Source organism: Fonsecaea pedrosoi, assembly GCF_000835455.1.
Source record: "Fonsecaea pedrosoi CBS 271.37 unplaced genomic scaffold supercont1.3, whole genome shotgun sequence".
Taxonomy (NCBI): domain Eukaryota; kingdom Fungi; phylum Ascomycota; class Eurotiomycetes; order Chaetothyriales; family Herpotrichiellaceae; genus Fonsecaea; species Fonsecaea pedrosoi.
The window spans coordinates 3,303,225-3,319,685 of NW_013550613.1; the positions used below are offsets into that span (position 1 = coordinate 3,303,225).

The 16,461-nt window shown below is 52.2% G+C and overlaps 6 protein-coding genes across 6 annotated transcripts; 5 read left to right on the plus strand and 1 right to left on the minus strand.

Annotated features, from left to right (window-relative positions):
- Positions 1 to 1,137: 1,137 nt before the first annotated feature.
- On the plus strand, positions 1,138 to 3,091 carry Z517_05120 (uncharacterized protein; the record flags this gene model as incomplete). The annotated part of the gene is made up of 3 exons (XM_013430447.1): positions 1,138 to 1,775; positions 1,838 to 2,421; positions 2,469 to 3,091. The coding sequence occupies 3 exons, from the start codon at positions 1,138 to 1,140 to the stop codon at positions 3,089 to 3,091; spliced, it is 1,845 nt and encodes a 614-aa protein (XP_013285901.1).
- Positions 3,092 to 5,312: 2,221 nt separating this feature from the next.
- On the plus strand, positions 5,313 to 7,847 carry Z517_05121 (uncharacterized protein; the record flags this gene model as incomplete). The annotated part of the gene is made up of 1 exon (XM_013430448.1): positions 5,313 to 7,847. One exon carries the CDS (start codon positions 5,313 to 5,315, stop codon positions 7,845 to 7,847), a length of 2,535 nt encoding a protein of 844 aa, XP_013285902.1.
- A 466-nt stretch (positions 7,848 to 8,313) lies between these two features.
- Positions 8,314 to 9,599, plus strand: Z517_05122 (uncharacterized protein; the record flags this gene model as incomplete). The annotated part of the gene is made up of 2 exons (XM_013430449.1): positions 8,314 to 8,516; positions 8,645 to 9,599. 2 exons carry the CDS (start codon positions 8,314 to 8,316, stop codon positions 9,597 to 9,599), a joined length of 1,158 nt encoding a protein of 385 aa, XP_013285903.1.
- A 286-nt stretch (positions 9,600 to 9,885) lies between these two features.
- Positions 9,886 to 10,929, plus strand: Z517_05123 (uncharacterized protein; the record flags this gene model as incomplete). Its single annotated transcript, XM_013430450.1, has 4 exons — positions 9,886 to 10,262; positions 10,314 to 10,435; positions 10,489 to 10,646; positions 10,723 to 10,929. The coding sequence occupies 4 exons, from the start codon at positions 9,886 to 9,888 to the stop codon at positions 10,927 to 10,929; spliced, it is 864 nt and encodes a 287-aa protein (XP_013285904.1).
- Positions 10,930 to 11,780: 851 nt separating this feature from the next.
- Z517_05124 (uncharacterized protein) lies at positions 11,781 to 12,983 on the plus strand (the record flags this gene model as incomplete). The annotated part of the gene is made up of 1 exon (XM_013430451.1): positions 11,781 to 12,983. The coding sequence occupies one exon, from the start codon at positions 11,781 to 11,783 to the stop codon at positions 12,981 to 12,983; it is 1,203 nt and encodes a 400-aa protein (XP_013285905.1).
- An 841-nt stretch (positions 12,984 to 13,824) lies between these two features.
- Positions 13,825 to 16,046, minus strand: Z517_05125 (uncharacterized protein; the record flags this gene model as incomplete). The annotated part of the gene is made up of 4 exons (XM_013430452.1): positions 13,825 to 13,917; positions 14,261 to 14,739; positions 14,989 to 15,540; positions 15,665 to 16,046. 4 exons carry the CDS (start codon positions 16,044 to 16,046, stop codon positions 13,825 to 13,827), a joined length of 1,506 nt encoding a protein of 501 aa, XP_013285906.1.
- Between the last annotated feature and the right edge of the window lie 415 nt (positions 16,047 to 16,461).

Here is a 16,461-nt window from a genome sequence, read left to right on the forward strand (position 1 = left end):
CTGACCCTGGCGCGCCCAAGGCTATGTTGGGTTGCAGGATGACTTTGCCAGTTGCAACTTGGTGTACAATTCGCGCAGACACGATGCAGCCCCAAAACTCGATGACTTCACCATGAAGGATGAGTAAAAATTTCTCGGATCTCACCTGGCACTCACGCAAACTGTGCCACTATTAGGAACTCCCTGGAAAATGGGAACTCATGCATACCTAGTGGCTTTCGCTAAATCTTGCATGTAGTAGAGCCTCGGTGTGAAAGGGACTATCGAGGCTCAAGATCACCACCATCCTGGTCTCCTGGACCACAGGCGAAGGGCATGTCGTCTTTTCCGACCATCATGAATCAGCCTTGATCACATCTTCCTTGCAAGATGGGACCTCATTGGACTCTACGCAACGAGCAACCTCTACTTCACCAACACCCCCGGTCTTCAACTTGCCTAGCGCGCTAACAGAGTAGCGGTGGAATGCTTCGACCGGCCTCTCGAGGATCTCCCCGAAGATCAATAACCTTTGGTGTCAATACTCTGCTAATAAGCAAACAGGGCAAATTGTCAAGCATGTCCCTCGGGATACGATGCAGCACGGCGCCGATTCACCGACTCTTACGTCTCCTCTTTCCCACCGATTGTCTGCCTTCTTCGCAGCATCAACGAGAGTAAGGAAATCAGTGCCGACATCCCTAGATCCTCAGTCTTGCAGGGGTTCATGACTTGTGTCGGAGAGCAGCTTGGTGAGGCGAACATCAATATCAGCACTACAAAGTCGTGATGAGAGCTTGGGATACTGCGGCGCTGTTCAGTGGCTAAGCTTGAACAACACTTATGTGTGTAGTGGTGTATACACGTTGTCAAGCCGCATTTGTGTGACCACGACCTGGAGAATTGTAGCCATGAACCCGCACTGCACATCTCGCCGTCGCGGGGGTTGTTAGCCGCTACACGCAAGGAAAGAAAGCCCATAATTATGTATAGATACGTCTATATGTGTCCAATTATAACAAAATCTCTGGAAGAGGATTTTTCACCTGCCATAGCGAGGATTTCACCTAGAATAAGTTCCCCAAACCATTCAAAGCGCACGAGACGAAGTTATATGGTCCTCACTTTTGCCTTTACGAGTACTCAACTGTCCACACCATGAGATTTGAGGACCTTAAGGGCACGGCGATGGACGGCATCGGCCACGTGCTCCGTAAAGAGCAGCCGTTAAACATCCTCAATCACATCCGATATGATCTGCCTCTTGTCAGCTCTGTTTCCTCTGAATATCTTTTCCAGACATTGCATCTCCCCATACATAAGTGCAGTGTGAAGATGGTGTACGATGTAGCCATCATTGGCGCAGGGCCGTGCGGACTGGCCGTGGCGGCGCGGTTGCGCGAAGCGACTCCCTCAGCCCTCTTCACCAACGATGAGCATGCTCGGTACTGGAGGAGGTTCAATCGGCGCGAGACGATTGAAAACGAACAACGCAGGTCCCAGAACAAAGCCACCCAGTCGAACATGAGGAGGAGCAACATGTCCACTGTCCCGGCCAGATCGATGATTGTGCTCGACGCGCATTCTCACGAGTGGATGTCAGCGTGGCAGGAGAGGTTCCGCAGGCTGCAGATCGACCATCTTCGCAGTCCACTGTTCTTCCACCCGGACCCGAGGGATAGAGATTCGCTCTTGGCCTTCTCCCACCTCCACTGCCGCACGGACGAGTTGCAAGAAATTCCCAACGTGGCCGGCAAAGAGATCAGCAAGCATCGAATAAAGAAGAAGCGGCAGAAGTGAGCTTGTACCAGAAGAAAACTTATTGGGAGACAATTGTTAGGAGCTCACATCTCTATAGAAGAATCGCACAGCACCTCCGGATCGATGACCGAGACCGGATAGATTACTTTACCCCCTCGGCAGCGCTCTTCAATGATTTTTGCGGCGACATCGTGGATAGATATCGGCTTCGGAACCTCGTGGTACGAGCAAAGGTTGAGAATGTCGAGTACGGCGATCTCGGCGGCTTGACTAACGCAGAAGGATTTACCTTGACCACGGACCAAGGAGCGATCTTCTCCCGAATCGTCGTTGTCGCTGTTGGTCCTGGCAGTAAGCCTTGCATTCCCCTCGACAGCAACCTTCAGCTGAGCGCGGACGTTGGGAGCGTTTGCCACTGCTTCGACCAAGCAAGCGGACACTATCTTCCAGAGCATCTTCTGAAAAAAATCGAGCAAGGGTTACCAACCTCGGTTGTGGTGGTTGGTGGTGGACTAACAAGCGCTCAAATTGCAGACCTAATCATTTGTTGTGGCGTAACCAAGGTATGGCTGTTGCTCAGGGGAGATTATAAGTTGAAGCATTTCGATGTCGACCTGGAATGGGTGTCCAAAGTGCGCAACCAGCAAATGTCGGTGTTCTGGTCGGCAGATAGTGATCAGGGTAAGCTGTCATCAGAACGAGAATACCAGCCACTGACGGTCCGACAGAGCGCTTCGAGCTACTCAAAGATGCTCGAAACGGCGGCAGCATAACACCCAAGTTTGACAGGATTCTCAAAAGGCACGTCTTAAACAGTCGCCTAGCCATCCTGACGCACACTCGTATCAAGGACGGATTGTGGTGCGCAGGAAGCCGGACATGGTCCATCACATTGTCATCGGAGCCAGATAACGACCCTCTGTGCATCGATCACATCATATATGCTACCGGAGCTGCTCCGAACGTCGAGAGAGTGCCCTGTCTGCAGCACATGCTGCATAAATATCCTGTTGAGTCCATCAATGGGTTACCTACTCTTACCAATGACTTGATGTGGCGCGACGACATCCCGTTATTCTTGACTGGTGGTCTTGCAGGGTTGAGGCTTGGTCCCGGCGCTGCCAATCTAGCCGGGGCACGACAGGGCGCTGAAAGGATTGCTTGGAAAATCGAGGACTTGCTGGGTAAAGAGCAGACACCGTCGCCGGATGAACGAGTCTCAGCCGTGGCCGGGCTTGGTGTGAGGCAACCTAGGAAGGGGGAGATGAGGATGATGGCTGAGGAGAGGAGTGAGTTTACAGGAGGCTTTGCCAATCAATTTGAGGCATTGACGATCCATGAAGGCAGCTGATGCGCGATTAGTCAAGCGGTGATAGCTTTCCATCTGGATGCCGGTGTTTGTAAGGGACATTAGAGAAGTGTGAAGGTCAAAGTATGTACTGTGCGATCCGAATACTCGGTACATAGTATCGGTCATGCACAAAATACAAGCCAATATGCACTAGCCCAATTCATTTAGTTGTTGGGCTGCTTTAAAATTCTCAGATCTAATCATATATGGAATTTGCTGTCTTGGCAGTGATGTTCCACTTGTACAAGTCCTACCCCTCGAAGGCGGTGTGAGCACTGTCACTCACAGCACTCGGACCTGTATGAGACTTCATATCACAACCCGGTACGGGATAGGCATACAAATGTAACAGAAACCCCAACAAATGTCCTCAACGAACCGCAAATAGAGAGGTCCGCGAGGCTTTGGCTTGCCGGCAGACCCCTGCAAGAATAGAATTGCACATGGGGTTGGCCCAACTCAAACCCCGGACGGCAATTTCGTGCCCCGGTCGCACCACGTTTGGCACCGGCGCTGACAGCCTGATGGCACCGACGGCGCATGGACCATGGGATTGATGAGGCCTCGAGGCTGTAGCGGGGCCTTGCGGCTTACATTGGGCGTTTGCAAACCAGACACCAGGTGTTTCGAAGATTGACCCAAGACATTTGTGGCTGCACCAATATGGAAAGTTGGGGTACGAAAATAGCAGGAAGCAAACAACAAAGACTCGTGGAGAGTGGACAAATGGCCATCGCCATAGTGAATGTCTGGCTTCCTCCTCCTAGGTAATCGATCTCACAAAAAAGATGAATGTCTCTCGCGGGCCTTGCTCGTACCTACAAATGAGTGGAACGCGGCGCAATTGATTTCCGTCCTCCCTCATGTTGTACTCGTACTTGTACTTGTACAAGCTAGACATTAGCCGAATCCTTGGGTGCGGGTAGCGTACCAAGAAGTGGATTGTGTCTGAGAACCCCGTCTTTGTCGAGTGGACCACGCACCACACGGGCTTGACGGCCCTGAGAGCCGGCGGGGCTTGCTAGAGGAAGACCAGATCGCGAAAGGACATCCACCACACTTCCTGGAAGCTATGTATGCTCCTCCGAAATTACTCGTACACAACGGGCCTCGAATAACATGGGGATGGTGGCAAGGACAGGGTTTCATTCAATCCGAGGTTTGTCATTCGCAATAATAGCTGCCTTTGTTCTTCCCTCTTCTCGATGACATTCGAATATGAGGGTGCTCGCGGGAAGAAGGCTCTCCCAGAGGACGGAATATAGCCTTGTACGAGAGAGGTGCCAGCGAGCCTAGGGCAGATTCCACCAATGCTTGTCTTGTGGTGTGACTTGTCCAGGCTCTAATCTTAGTGGTGGAGGACTTGGGCAGCCCTGTCGGATTTGTTGTCTGCAAGATAACAGCGTCACACCCAGTGAGGTTTTGTGCTGTTCCCTTGGTCTAGCCGAGGATGTCAGAGGGCTAATCGATTGAGAATATCAAGGGCGAGTAGAGCGTAAAGCGCGCACAAGGAAGACTGGCTCAATGGGTAATAATGGCATCATGACTTTGGTGGTGAGGAGATTTTGACCTACAGTCTCCCCGCCCCCGGCAGTCTTTCCCTTCCTGTCAGCTGTGATACAACTGCGGACTGGCTGAAATCTGGCTTGGGGTGGCATGGACCGCCTATCAATACTTTCTCCAGGGCGGCCGCAAGGGCGATAGGGACCTGCGGGGAGGCACCTCAGAGGGGTATAGTAGCCTGCTAGGGGTGGGCGCAAGGGCACCTTGATTGGCCTCGGAGTCGAGTCCACCACCCACTCCCGCAGCCATCTCGCCATCTCCTCTCCAGTTCTCTCAATTGTCAATCCATCTTCCACGCATTCGACGCCTTCGATTCTATGCCGCCGTTATCCTTCTCTGCATTGTAGATCTCTTCTGGGTGCATACACCTATGCCTTATGGGGGGTCGGCTGCCGTTAGATTCATGATCTCTTCCGCTGGTTCTTGTTTCCTGTTCCTTTCCTCGCTACTTTCGCTCCAATCTCACATATTCCTATCATCGCATGACCTGACCGATATATTCTCCGGAATGCGGATCTTGGGAATTCGCCCACTATTCGAACGAGGTTGAACTGACGAACTCGAGCCTGTGCATGACGTCCTTACATCCTTCCATTCCTACTGCTTGTTCCCCCAATTGCCAGCTTACACGTCGAGACTGCAACCGCTGTTGATGGTCATGTCAAGCTCTCAGTTCGCCACACCACAGGATGTTGCGCCAGCGCCGGCAGACAACGAAAGTGTGGTTGCCCCACGGAAGAGGAGGAAACGCGCACCTGCTGCTGGTGCGGCCGTGGACTGCTTCACCTGTACAAGTCGGAGTGTTCAATGCGACCGACGGAGACCGTACTGCTCCCGATGCTTGGACGATGGCAAGGACTGTGCTGGCTACAAAACTCAATTAACCTGGGGCAATGGAGTAGCAAGCAGAGGCAAGCTTCGAGGCCTTTCACTACCCATTGCTGGCACTCAGAAGTTGTCCGCATCCAATTCACCGCCCAGACCGAAGAAGAGGACATTACCACCACCATCTTCCCGCGTACCTCAGTTGCAACACATTCTTAATGCTTCCCCAGATGCTCGCCCCACCATCTCCTCGGAAGTGCAATCCCCAGAATCAGCCACCAACGGCAACGTAGCCTTCCAATTTGGTCTATCTCATCCGCCTCCGATTACGCCCTCTTATGCCACGGCTACTAGTCCATGGAGCCCTCCACCAGAAGTGCCCGGAGTCAAAATAGCGCCGAGAATCTCTCCGTATACGGCTGCGTCTTGGGCACCGTCTGTTGTCCACGGAGCCCCTGTTGGTGACGGTCTTCGACGGCCCAGTACTGTATATAGCAGGAGCGATCGAGTGTCACCGATGTCACACTCTCCACCGTCGCCCGAATCAGCATACTTTGGACGCGTCTTAAACCACGACTCGATGGGTGTGCCGGCTACTTTGCCTCCTTATACCGAGTCTCCTCGAGTCACATCCCCATTTGGTGGGTCGTTTCCTGAGCAGGGGCAGTTTTCCATTTACCAGAGACAGGACGACCGTCTTTTCAGCAACGAACTAGATGTTTCGGCACTTCTACCACAAGGAATGGAACAAGTCCTTCCCCAGAGCATTGACGATGCTCTTGACGGTGAGGTTGAAGAAGTACGTCGAGTCGCGTATGAAAACGAATGTGCCATTGTGGAAGATGATTCTGCGGTTGGCTTTCCTCAGTGGTCGCTGCACGACTACAGCCTCTCGCTCTCACCCTTTGCAGGTATTACAGCTATTGGCGCAACCCCACGGATGCAATATTTGATACAATACTACACTGAGGTCATCTCGCCTGTGATTGTGGCCTTTGACGGCCCTTCCAACCCATATCGAACTCAGATTCTGCGGCTGGCGGGGAAGAGCGAAACGCTTCAACACGCGATAGCCGCATTGGCAGCAAGTAACCTAAGACAGCGGCGGGAAACTGGATTATCGACGGGCAAGACAGATCCAGCGAGGAGGTCGTCCATGGCCCACCTCACCCTTACGAAAGAGGACTGGCATGAGGCAGGCCTGTTGACTCCGCAGGAGCAAGCACGTGAGGAATCCCTTCATAAAGGCATTGCTATTCAATCTCTCAATATGCAACTCGCTGATCCTGTTCAACGGATGGACGATTCGATTCTGGCCACACTGCTTATCCTGTGTCTATTCCACATCTGTGATTCAGGGATTGCAAAGTTCCGCACACAATTCGCTGGTGTCAAAAAACTTCTTTCCATGCGCAAAAACGACTCGGGGTTGAATACGAGGGAGGCGAAATGGTTCACACGGATGTTTACCTGGTTTGATGCAATGACTGCCACGGTCAACGATCGCGAGGGACAGCTCCAGGGCTACCACCTGGACGTGTCCGCCCTGTCAGACGAAGAATGGGCGCTGGAGAATCTTGCTGGTTGTGACGGTAATTTGTTCAAGATAATCGCCAAACTGGGTAGGCTGAATGTGTTGAGCCAAGGCAAATCAGTTGAGGAAAGTCCTGCTATTGTGTCTCGACCGGTGCCCACGATGTCTTCGGCACTGCACTTTGACTACAGCAAGTTCGACGGCAATGGATGGATGCGGATCGCTGAGGATGACGAATTGTTCTCCAGCAAAGTGACAGAACCCGATGTGAAGACACAGTTCTGGCGAGAATGGAGGGAAATTCGACAGGCCTTGCTAGCTTGGCAGTTGGCTTCAAGTCTTCACGAACGCCCCAACCTTGGAGTGCCTTACTTGACCGATGAGCAGCGCGTCGACCTCGGGAATATATCTGAGTCCTTCAGATATTCTGCGCTGTTATATACCGAGCGCTTGGCCCATCCACAAGTCCCCAGTACGGACTTGGCCATCCGTGGATGGGTACAAGAATGTCTGAAGTACATCAAAGCTGTCAAGTCGGATGTGTACCTTCTCTGGCCCTTGTTTATTACAGGCAGCGAATGCGTCGACGACCCTGATCGTGACGTGATTCGCCAACGATGCCTTGATATCCAGAAGGACAGTGGCTTCCTTAACAACAAGAGCTGCTTGGAGCTTTTGGAGAAGGTGTGGCGCAATTATGACGAGAAGAAGAAACCGAGTCTGTTCAGCAGCAAGTATGCGGACTCCTTTGGAGATGTGGATGACGAAACTGGCTTCAGGTTTACGACTATTATGAGAATGGAGAAAAACCAGGGTGAGTATATTGTCGTCTGACCGCGACGTACAGGACTGAGAAGAATTGAACATGTCGGAAGATCAGATGCTATGTGAGGTAACAAATTACATTGCAGTAAAGGATCTCAGAACCTCTCTGACGAAGGAATGATGGATAATTGGTTACTGTATAGTAGGAAAAGTTTTGGGAGCTTTGTTTCACGGTCGTAAATCCACTACTGATACGGATAGTTACCACTATCTCTGAAGATGAAAATCAATCAATATTTCTCGCCATGAGATCTGAAGTGAAAGAATCAATCGATGGTGTCGGGGGTTGTATTCAAGCAACGCAATACTCGGAAAAGTGCAAGGCTGAGTTTGGTAGTTTTTGATTGGCTGAAAAAGGACCGACAGTAGATTTCAGTAGAAGAGCCGGATGCGCACCTGTTTGTGCATTCTCTTTTCCTGCCTAGACATTGTGGCATGTGTTACCACCTCCGCATTCCACCACCAGATCACAAACATGTCCAACCCCCCCTCTGGAACCTCGACGCCACGCGCCTTCGCGGCGCAGTCTGCTACCGCGGAAGACCTGCTGAAGTCGCAAACTGTCGGCCTGGTGAACCTGGCGGACTTCCGTAAGAGGCGTGCAGATGTGTTGGAACTGAAAGAGAAAGAGGCGAGAGAAGCGGCAGGATCCAGGACGAGGACGCCCGAAAGTGACGGGTGAGTTGAATAGTTCCTTGCTATTCTCGAGGCACAGGCACTGGCCATCCACCCCGCCTTGTCTCGTGTGGTTCATGGTTTCTTTCCTCTCAAGCGCTTCACGGGCGGGGCTAATTTGCAAAGCACAGTGCAGCGGCGACACGAAAACCCGACCAGGACGGACCTCCGAGTAAGAAGTTAAAGAAGAAAAAGATTGCAGGCAAAGGGCTATTATCGTTTGGGGGCGACGAAGACGAGGACGCAGAGGGCGGAAGTACCGTCTCGTCGCCCGCAGTGCGAAGTTCGAGACCGTCAACCGAACCGTCGCCTGAACCATCCTCCATCACTCGCAAACTAACCCCCAACCCCAATTCGACTCTCCCTCCTCCCCGAGCAATCACAAAAGCGGCACTAGCCGCTGAGGCTCTGGAACGAGAAAGACTACGGAAAGAATTCCTTGAAATCCAAGATCGGGTAAAGGAGACGGAGATTGAGATCCCCTTTGTATTCTACGAGGCTGGCGCGAATGTGCCAGGTGGCAGCGTAAGAGTCAAAAAGGGTGATCATGTGTGGTTGTTCTTGGACAGGTGTAGAAAGGTGGGAGCTCAACTCGGCGTCTCTGGTTCTGGCTCAGGATCTGTCGGCGGTGGGAGCAGTGCCATGCAGAAGAGGCGCAGGGAGGACTCGAGGAAACAGTGGGCACGCGTGGGTGTCGATGACTTGATGCTCGTGCGAGGCGAAGTCATCATTCCCCATCACTATGAGTTCTACTATTTCATTGCGAACAAGATTCCCGATCCGAGTAGGGAAGGGAAGCTGCTGTTCGAGTACTCTGGGACAGCGGATGTCAGAAAGACTAACCCAGGCAGACAAGACATCGAGACCAATGCTCTGTTACGAGTGCCTGGAAAGACGCAAGAGGTGCTGGAAGGGCATAATGACGACCCAACACGGACCAAAGTGGTGGATCGAAGGTGGTATGAGAGGAACAAGCACATCTATCCCGCGATTGTATGGAAGGAGTTCAAGGCTGGGAAGGAGTTTGAGGAGATCGCAAAGGGAGGCAGAAGGGATGCTCAAGGCAATGCTTTTTTCTTTGGTTGATATGGACCTGATGACCACTGATGAATCGAAGCAATTTTACCCGTTAATGAAATTTCAGGATGCACATCTCATGGAAGATAGAGTGGTGCTTTGTGAGGACACGGGGCAAGTGCAGACAAGACTGAACCTGATCGTCATCGCTCAATTGGCGCAGACGTGGCAGTGGCTGACATCGCGGCAGCCCGTGTCTTTTACCCATACCTATACACACTGCGATATCTCCGCTGCTCATCTAACTACTCTCCGTTCAGCCATTCACCATACCTCGTCTCCTCGACACAGAGCAATGGAGCAGCACTTGCGGTGCAACAATCAGCAGGGGGGCAGTTGTCGAGCTGCACTCACGGCGGAGGCAATTGCTACAACTTGCGCGCATGTTCCTCCTACAGTCATTCTGCTTCTCGCCGTCGTTCTAATCCGTCTCAGGCACATCTTTTGCATACCCTGCGCCGAGAAGACTGGCTTGTCGACAGCACCCCGGAATCAGCGTCGATGTCCTGTTTGCAAGACCGCCCTACCAAATGCCCACGATGCAGTCCGCAATCTGATAAATCCACCCGAAGACTTCAAGACCAGCCTTCTTTGTGGCCTCGACCCCGCAACCATCATGGAGTGTGCCCAGACGGCGCTTTCTTTCTGGACATACCAAAAGGCTCAGGAACTGTGACGTTTAATGCTTCATCTGCGAAGTGACCTTTCTGACGAGAGTGACAGTGCATATCAGCAACACATTGCTAAAAACCTGACGCACAGGTTCCACCAACTCAATGCAGAGGTTGAAAGGACTGTTAATGATGGCAATTCTCGAATCCAAGCTCTGGAGACACAGAATCAGCGTACGAAACTCTAGATATATCCACCGACGAAGAGTCCGCTAATCAGTGCACAGAACTCTCTACTGATGTACAATCATTGCAACAAAAGTATACGCAACTTTACGACCAGTATCAGGACAAGAGCAGGAAGCAAGCACAGACCCAGAAGCTCTACGATACTCTGAAACAGAAAGTCATGTTGGAGAAGATGGAGCCACTCGCCAAGAACGATGTAATTCAGACATTACAGTCCTTTTCTACCTTGCCGCAAACCGAGAGGGTGCAGTCGGTCGTTGACTTGGGACAAGCCTTTCGCCCACAAGACCCTCCCCAGACAGCAGAAAGGCCAGCTCCTAGACATGGGCGCTTTCAAGAAGGTCACGAACGACTTCATCCACACCAACGGTCCGGGAGCAGTCTTAGTGGCAGCGAAAAGAGGGGCATGTTACCGCTCGAGAGGCCGCGGATATCGAGGATCTGTAGGTGGCCAGAACCCAACATACTGCTTGTGCTAACCCGCGGCAGCAAATGTGCTGGCTACTTCAGGAACCCCTTTGCAACGGACAGCCTTGCCAAACCAGCCTAGTTTGGGTGTCAATCACTCCGGTTTGCCAACAACAGCTTCACGTTCTCAGCTTTCAGCAGGTGGTCATCATCTGCCAGGATCAGCATCTCATCGCCAGCACAACCGCCCGAGCAAAGTCGTGAATCCAGCCCAAAGCTACAGTGCCATCAGTTCAGGCATGAAAGTCGGTAGAGCAGGGACGTCTGGGTCAATCGACTTAGGTCCAAGGTTCAATCAATACGCTGGTATGTCTAATTTCCCTGCTGTACGCTCGAAACTAACTCCCCATGGACAAAATCATGCATTCAGCGCAGCAGAGTGTGGATCATGCGACCCCGACTGCGCCATATTCAGCTGGTTATTGAGTTGACACAAGCGACGAGGTGCTCTGACCAGAAAAGAAATTCATAATAAGTTGCCTTGACAGCAGATATAGGCCATTCTCTTTACAGAATAGGTAGATTTTGCTCCTCTATCTCATCTCATCTCCTCTCGGTCCCTCAATTACTTTTCTCCAGAATCACTCTACTCGTATTGAGTGCCACTCAATGGTCTCAGCAGTTGTCCAAAAGAATCTATCCGTTGACCTTTTGTCAACTGCACCTTTACCAATCATTTCACTAAGAGGCAAGGTCCAATTTGCCAGAATATTCTACCCAGCTATTGAAAGCAGCGATCGAAAGCTTTACACACGATCCGAGGCTATCTTCATCTTGCTTGAGCCATGAGAATACATTTGCCGTCGACCCGATTCGTCTCGGTACAGTAAGCGACGAGGCTGTCAAAAGAAGGACAGTCAACATGGATGGCAGACCTTCTAACCAATCGGTCTCATCTGGAACCAAAGGTATGGTGTTGGAAATGAGAACGTTACAGAAGCCAAGGCAGAGTGGCCTTCAGATCATTTTCAACAATCCGATCCTGTTGTCGTCGCTCGTCCAGAACTTTGATAGGAAAGACTATCACTGGCTTGCAGAACTTGCAGCTACCATTCCTGGTATCGAACCATGGCCCAAGTGGGAGCCATTGAGTCAACCTTTGCCTTTTGGCACCTTAGCATTCAGCGTCAAGGACTTGCGAGTTAGATGCCAGAATTCGCTACCAGAAATGCCACGACTTATGGCGGTAAAATCATCTCATGCCGTACACAGTGAGGGCGGATGCAAAGAACTCGAAGGTGCAATGAGCTGGAAAGGATGTGGCTTGACGGAGCGAGATCAAGGACTACCACCGAAATCTAACATACACCGTGAAGGGCCTTTGGAATTCTTCGAATGTATTGGCCACAGGCTGAAAATCCGAGACCTCCCCCTGTCTGATATTGAGGAATGCCTGATCCAGCTGCAGCTTGTGATGGAGATATCTTCGCTTTCGACCAACTCGATACGAGCTGCAGTACGGCTGCTACAGAATGACGGACCACAGCCAGTATTGGTGGATTTGCACGGGTTACACGGTTCTGAGTTTATGGTCTGCTCGAAATGCGCTCTCGATGTCTACCTCTCACTGAGCGTTTGTATATGGGATCATGCTCGAATCGTTCCACTCTGTCGAGAGTGCTCCGAGAATCCCTCCCGAGAGCTCTATAAATTCGAGGCGCAGGGCATGCCATCCATTGCAGAAAATATACGAGGCTTGAGGAATATCGATAAATATCTCGAATGTGACTGTCACGAGGTTCTATCGCCCGGCAATGGTTATCACCTCTGCACATTCTGTGCCGCCATGTTCCATGTGCTAATTTACCTGCAGCACCGGCTAAACAAAGCCTCGGGCATCTATCCGGACAGTGTACCTTACCAAGTTCTAGAGATGGGCAACACCAAGAGCGGATATGGTCGCAACTATTGCCCCTGTGGAAAGGACTGGCATCAGCTTGTTGACAGCTGGTGTGGTATTTCTCAGGAAGAACGGGACAACAGAATGTACCGTCTCTGCACGTTGTGTACGGGGCACATTCCACGTGGGAAAATGATGAATCCACAATCGACCAATTGTCTCTGACAGGGCGAGGGTAGCTGTGCATGCTCAAGGAACGCACGGGACGGCAGAAGTCAGAGAGGCTGATACTTGTGTGGGCGGAAATAGAGAATCTCCGTGATGGTTCGGCGCTAGCATGGTGTACTATGGAGGCGAAGCACTTGCATGAGGAAGCGGTCTGAGAGTTATGAGGACAAGAAGAGCTTTCGGAGGTCTAGCTACAAGTTACTGAGGAGTCCAACACAGCGTCCACCTTGCTTAGGTAACTACAACGAGACGAGGCTGGACAAGACAAGACAGGTGCGCTTCATGAGCCGGGTGACAGGGCAAGAAGACAAGGCCATGAGAGTCGAGGACAGCAACGCCTTGGTACATAGCTTGATAGCTTCAGAGACATTGGAGCATTGAAGCATTGACATTGTATCAGACGATGGTCTCTTTCCTTTCTCTCAAACTCTGTCCGTCGTTTCCTTAAGCTCTGGAACAACATATTTTCTCCGATATGGTCCTCTATCCCCTTTCCGAAATACCAGAGTAGAACAACCCGGCGGTCTTGATGTGGTTCTTGTTTTTTTTTTTTTTTTGGCCTCGGTCAAGTCTCAGTTCCCAGTCTTAGTCTTATTCACAGTTCCAGGCCAGTGCCAGTGCCAGTGACAATCACCGTCCACCTCGGAATGAGATAGAGATGTCATATACACTCTCACTCAATAAACCACGCTCGCCCTCGCCCTCACCCTGGCCTTCGTAGTACAACACTTCGATATGATATGTGGGGGACATGGTCACGGTCATGGTCACGGTCATGGTCACGGTCATGGTCACGGTCATGGTCACGGTCACGGTCATGTTGTGTTGGAGGGAGAGATCAGGAGACGTAATTGATCGGCCCCTTGAGCTTGTTCCGCGGATCGTGCAGTTTCTTCAGTGCGAGCAGTTTGGGGAGATGTTCGGCGTAGACCTAGGAAGTGGGTTAACACGGAAAGAAGGTTAATAATCACAAGTACTCAGGAGCTCGGTAGGCAAGTAGTTTAGTACTCTAGGGGAAAAGAGGGACAGGGGGGAATAATAGCGGAAAACTCAAGGGAAAATAGGATGTCGAAGAGAGTGTCGTCGTGCTGTTCAGTGGGGATTCTCCTTCTCTTTTTCTATTATCCGTTTCCTGAGAAGTTCAGGATATTCAGGAAGAGGGAGAGGTGTGGAGAGAGGGAATGAATGTGTGTATGTGTGTGTGTGTGATTATCAGGTTGAGAGAGCGCGGGAACTATGTGATGGGATGGGATGAGTCTGGCATTGTCACTCACATCTTTCAGGTCATGGTACTCTTCCAGCGCGTTCGGCGCGTAGCGGATCCTCTGGTCGCCGTGTCCGTCGAAGACGATGCGCGGGGCGTCGTGGAGGAGTTGTCGCGCTGTGGTAAGTTTGTCGCTGTCGTCGTGGTCACCATCATCACCGCCACCGCCTCCATTACTCCCTTCTTCGGCTTTTGTGCTTTTGCCCCCAGCAGCAGCACCAATTGTTGCATCACACCCCGCCGCGCAGATGATCGTGTTCTTCATCCCCAGCGGCCGCGGCCAGGCCGATGCCCCGGCGCCGCTCGTCGAGTCCCGCGTGCAGAGACACTCGAAGACGAGTTGTGCGCTGTTGGCGATCGAGCGGTCGCCGGTGGCGCCGACGTGGTCGAACCAGTGCACCGCGCCCAGGATCGTTTCTTCGCTCAGTGTCTCCACGATCAGGGGCTGCCACAGTGTCTTGAATCGGCCTTTGAGAGCGGTGGTTTGTTCTATTGATCAGCGAAACCCCCTGGGCCAACCTCGTAGAGGTGGCACGTTGGGGGTTGGATATGTTAGTATTTCTTCTTTTCTTTGGGGGTTTTTTTTACAAAGCATCGATGTAGTGATTGACTTCCCCCTCAGCCATGTATCTCTTTCTGCTGCACCTGTCTTTTATCTGGGCTGCCGCAAAGAAAAGTGTTGGGCGAGATGAGGCATTTATGAGATGGATTTTGGGCGCAGAGAGCCAACAAACTTACCGTGCATCTGCGAGACACCGCGTAGATTGGTGACTCGTGTCATGTCCATCGCCCCAGGAATATCAAGCGCCCACTTGAACCCTTCTTCCGACCGGCCGTGCTCACGGCCCAGAGCGTCGAACGCCTGCACGATCAGCAGATCTTCCGTCGCGCCCATGTGCGCCGCTTGTTCTTTCTTCACCACGTACAGGTCCATCGAGACCTGGGGTGCCAGAATCTCCGAGCGGGTGTTCATGGACGCAATGCCCCTGGCCACGAGGGCGAGCTGGCGCCGCGGGACGATGATGGGCCCAGCGTAGATGTCCTGGGGACACGGGTAGGCACGCAGCTTGAACTTGGTGACGACGCAGAAACTCGCGCCGGCACCGCGCAAGGTCCACAGCAGGTCGGGATCCTGCGAGGCCCAGAGGACAGTCCCGTCCATCTTGACGACCTCTGCGTCGAGCATGTTGGCCGGGTCTGACGTGTTGCCGTATTGGCGGGCCAGCCAGGAGAAGCCTCCCGAGAGGATGCTGCCCCCGATTCCCAGAGCTGGTGTACGTGCAGCGACGACTATTTTCCTCATCACGGGGAGACAGGAATGTTCAGTTAGCCGAGATTCAATCACTTCACCATTGTGTTTTTTTGTTTTCGAGGGAACAAGGGGGGTGGGGTATTCCACGTCGTCGTCATATACCGTGATATTCTGGAGCCACTCGGTCCATCTTCTCATAGTAATCCCTCCAGAGCTGTCCCGCGCCCAGTGTCAAGATCTCCTTTTCGCGATCCCAGCTGAACTCGTCGAACGCCTCCATGCTGATGAGCACGTCCCTGGCCGAGGCCGAGCCATACCCGGAACTGCGGACCGCCATGTCCAGGTCCGAAGTCGACAGGTATTGCAGGACCTTTGACAGAGACTGTGTTGAGCCCGGTCGGACGACGAGACGGGGATGCAGGTTCTTTTGGGCCGCCCATGTCGAAGTATGTGAGTCGTACCGCTCTGATGTTGGGAGGATGACTTCGGGCTCGGACAGCAGCGAGCGAAGGTGGTCCAGCTGCCCAGTAATAGATTCCGCCATTGTGTTTGACGAGATGATGCCTGCAAACGACACCTCGACTTGACGAAAGAAGATTGTAGAAATGGGCGCTTGTTGCTTGCTCCTCGTTCGAATCTTTTTACCTTCTTCCTTTTGTGCCTGCTAGAGAGTGAGATTTGGGAAGGGGGAGACTGAAAGGCGCTGACATCGTGGGACATTTATCGCTTCTTGAATCCCTCACTGCAGTGCTGATTACAAGGAATTTTACTCTTCACGGTAAGATCGTGATCTGTTTTGACCCATGCGGCTGTACACCAGCAGCATCGCACATATTTTGTCCAACCATGGCTCGTGAGAGGGCGGGTGTAGCGGACCGCTATCCTTGCCTAGATGAAGCAGTTCAGGCGTTGCAGAAGAGTCGACGTGGATTCTTGGGGGCAGGACGCCTCAATTGTCC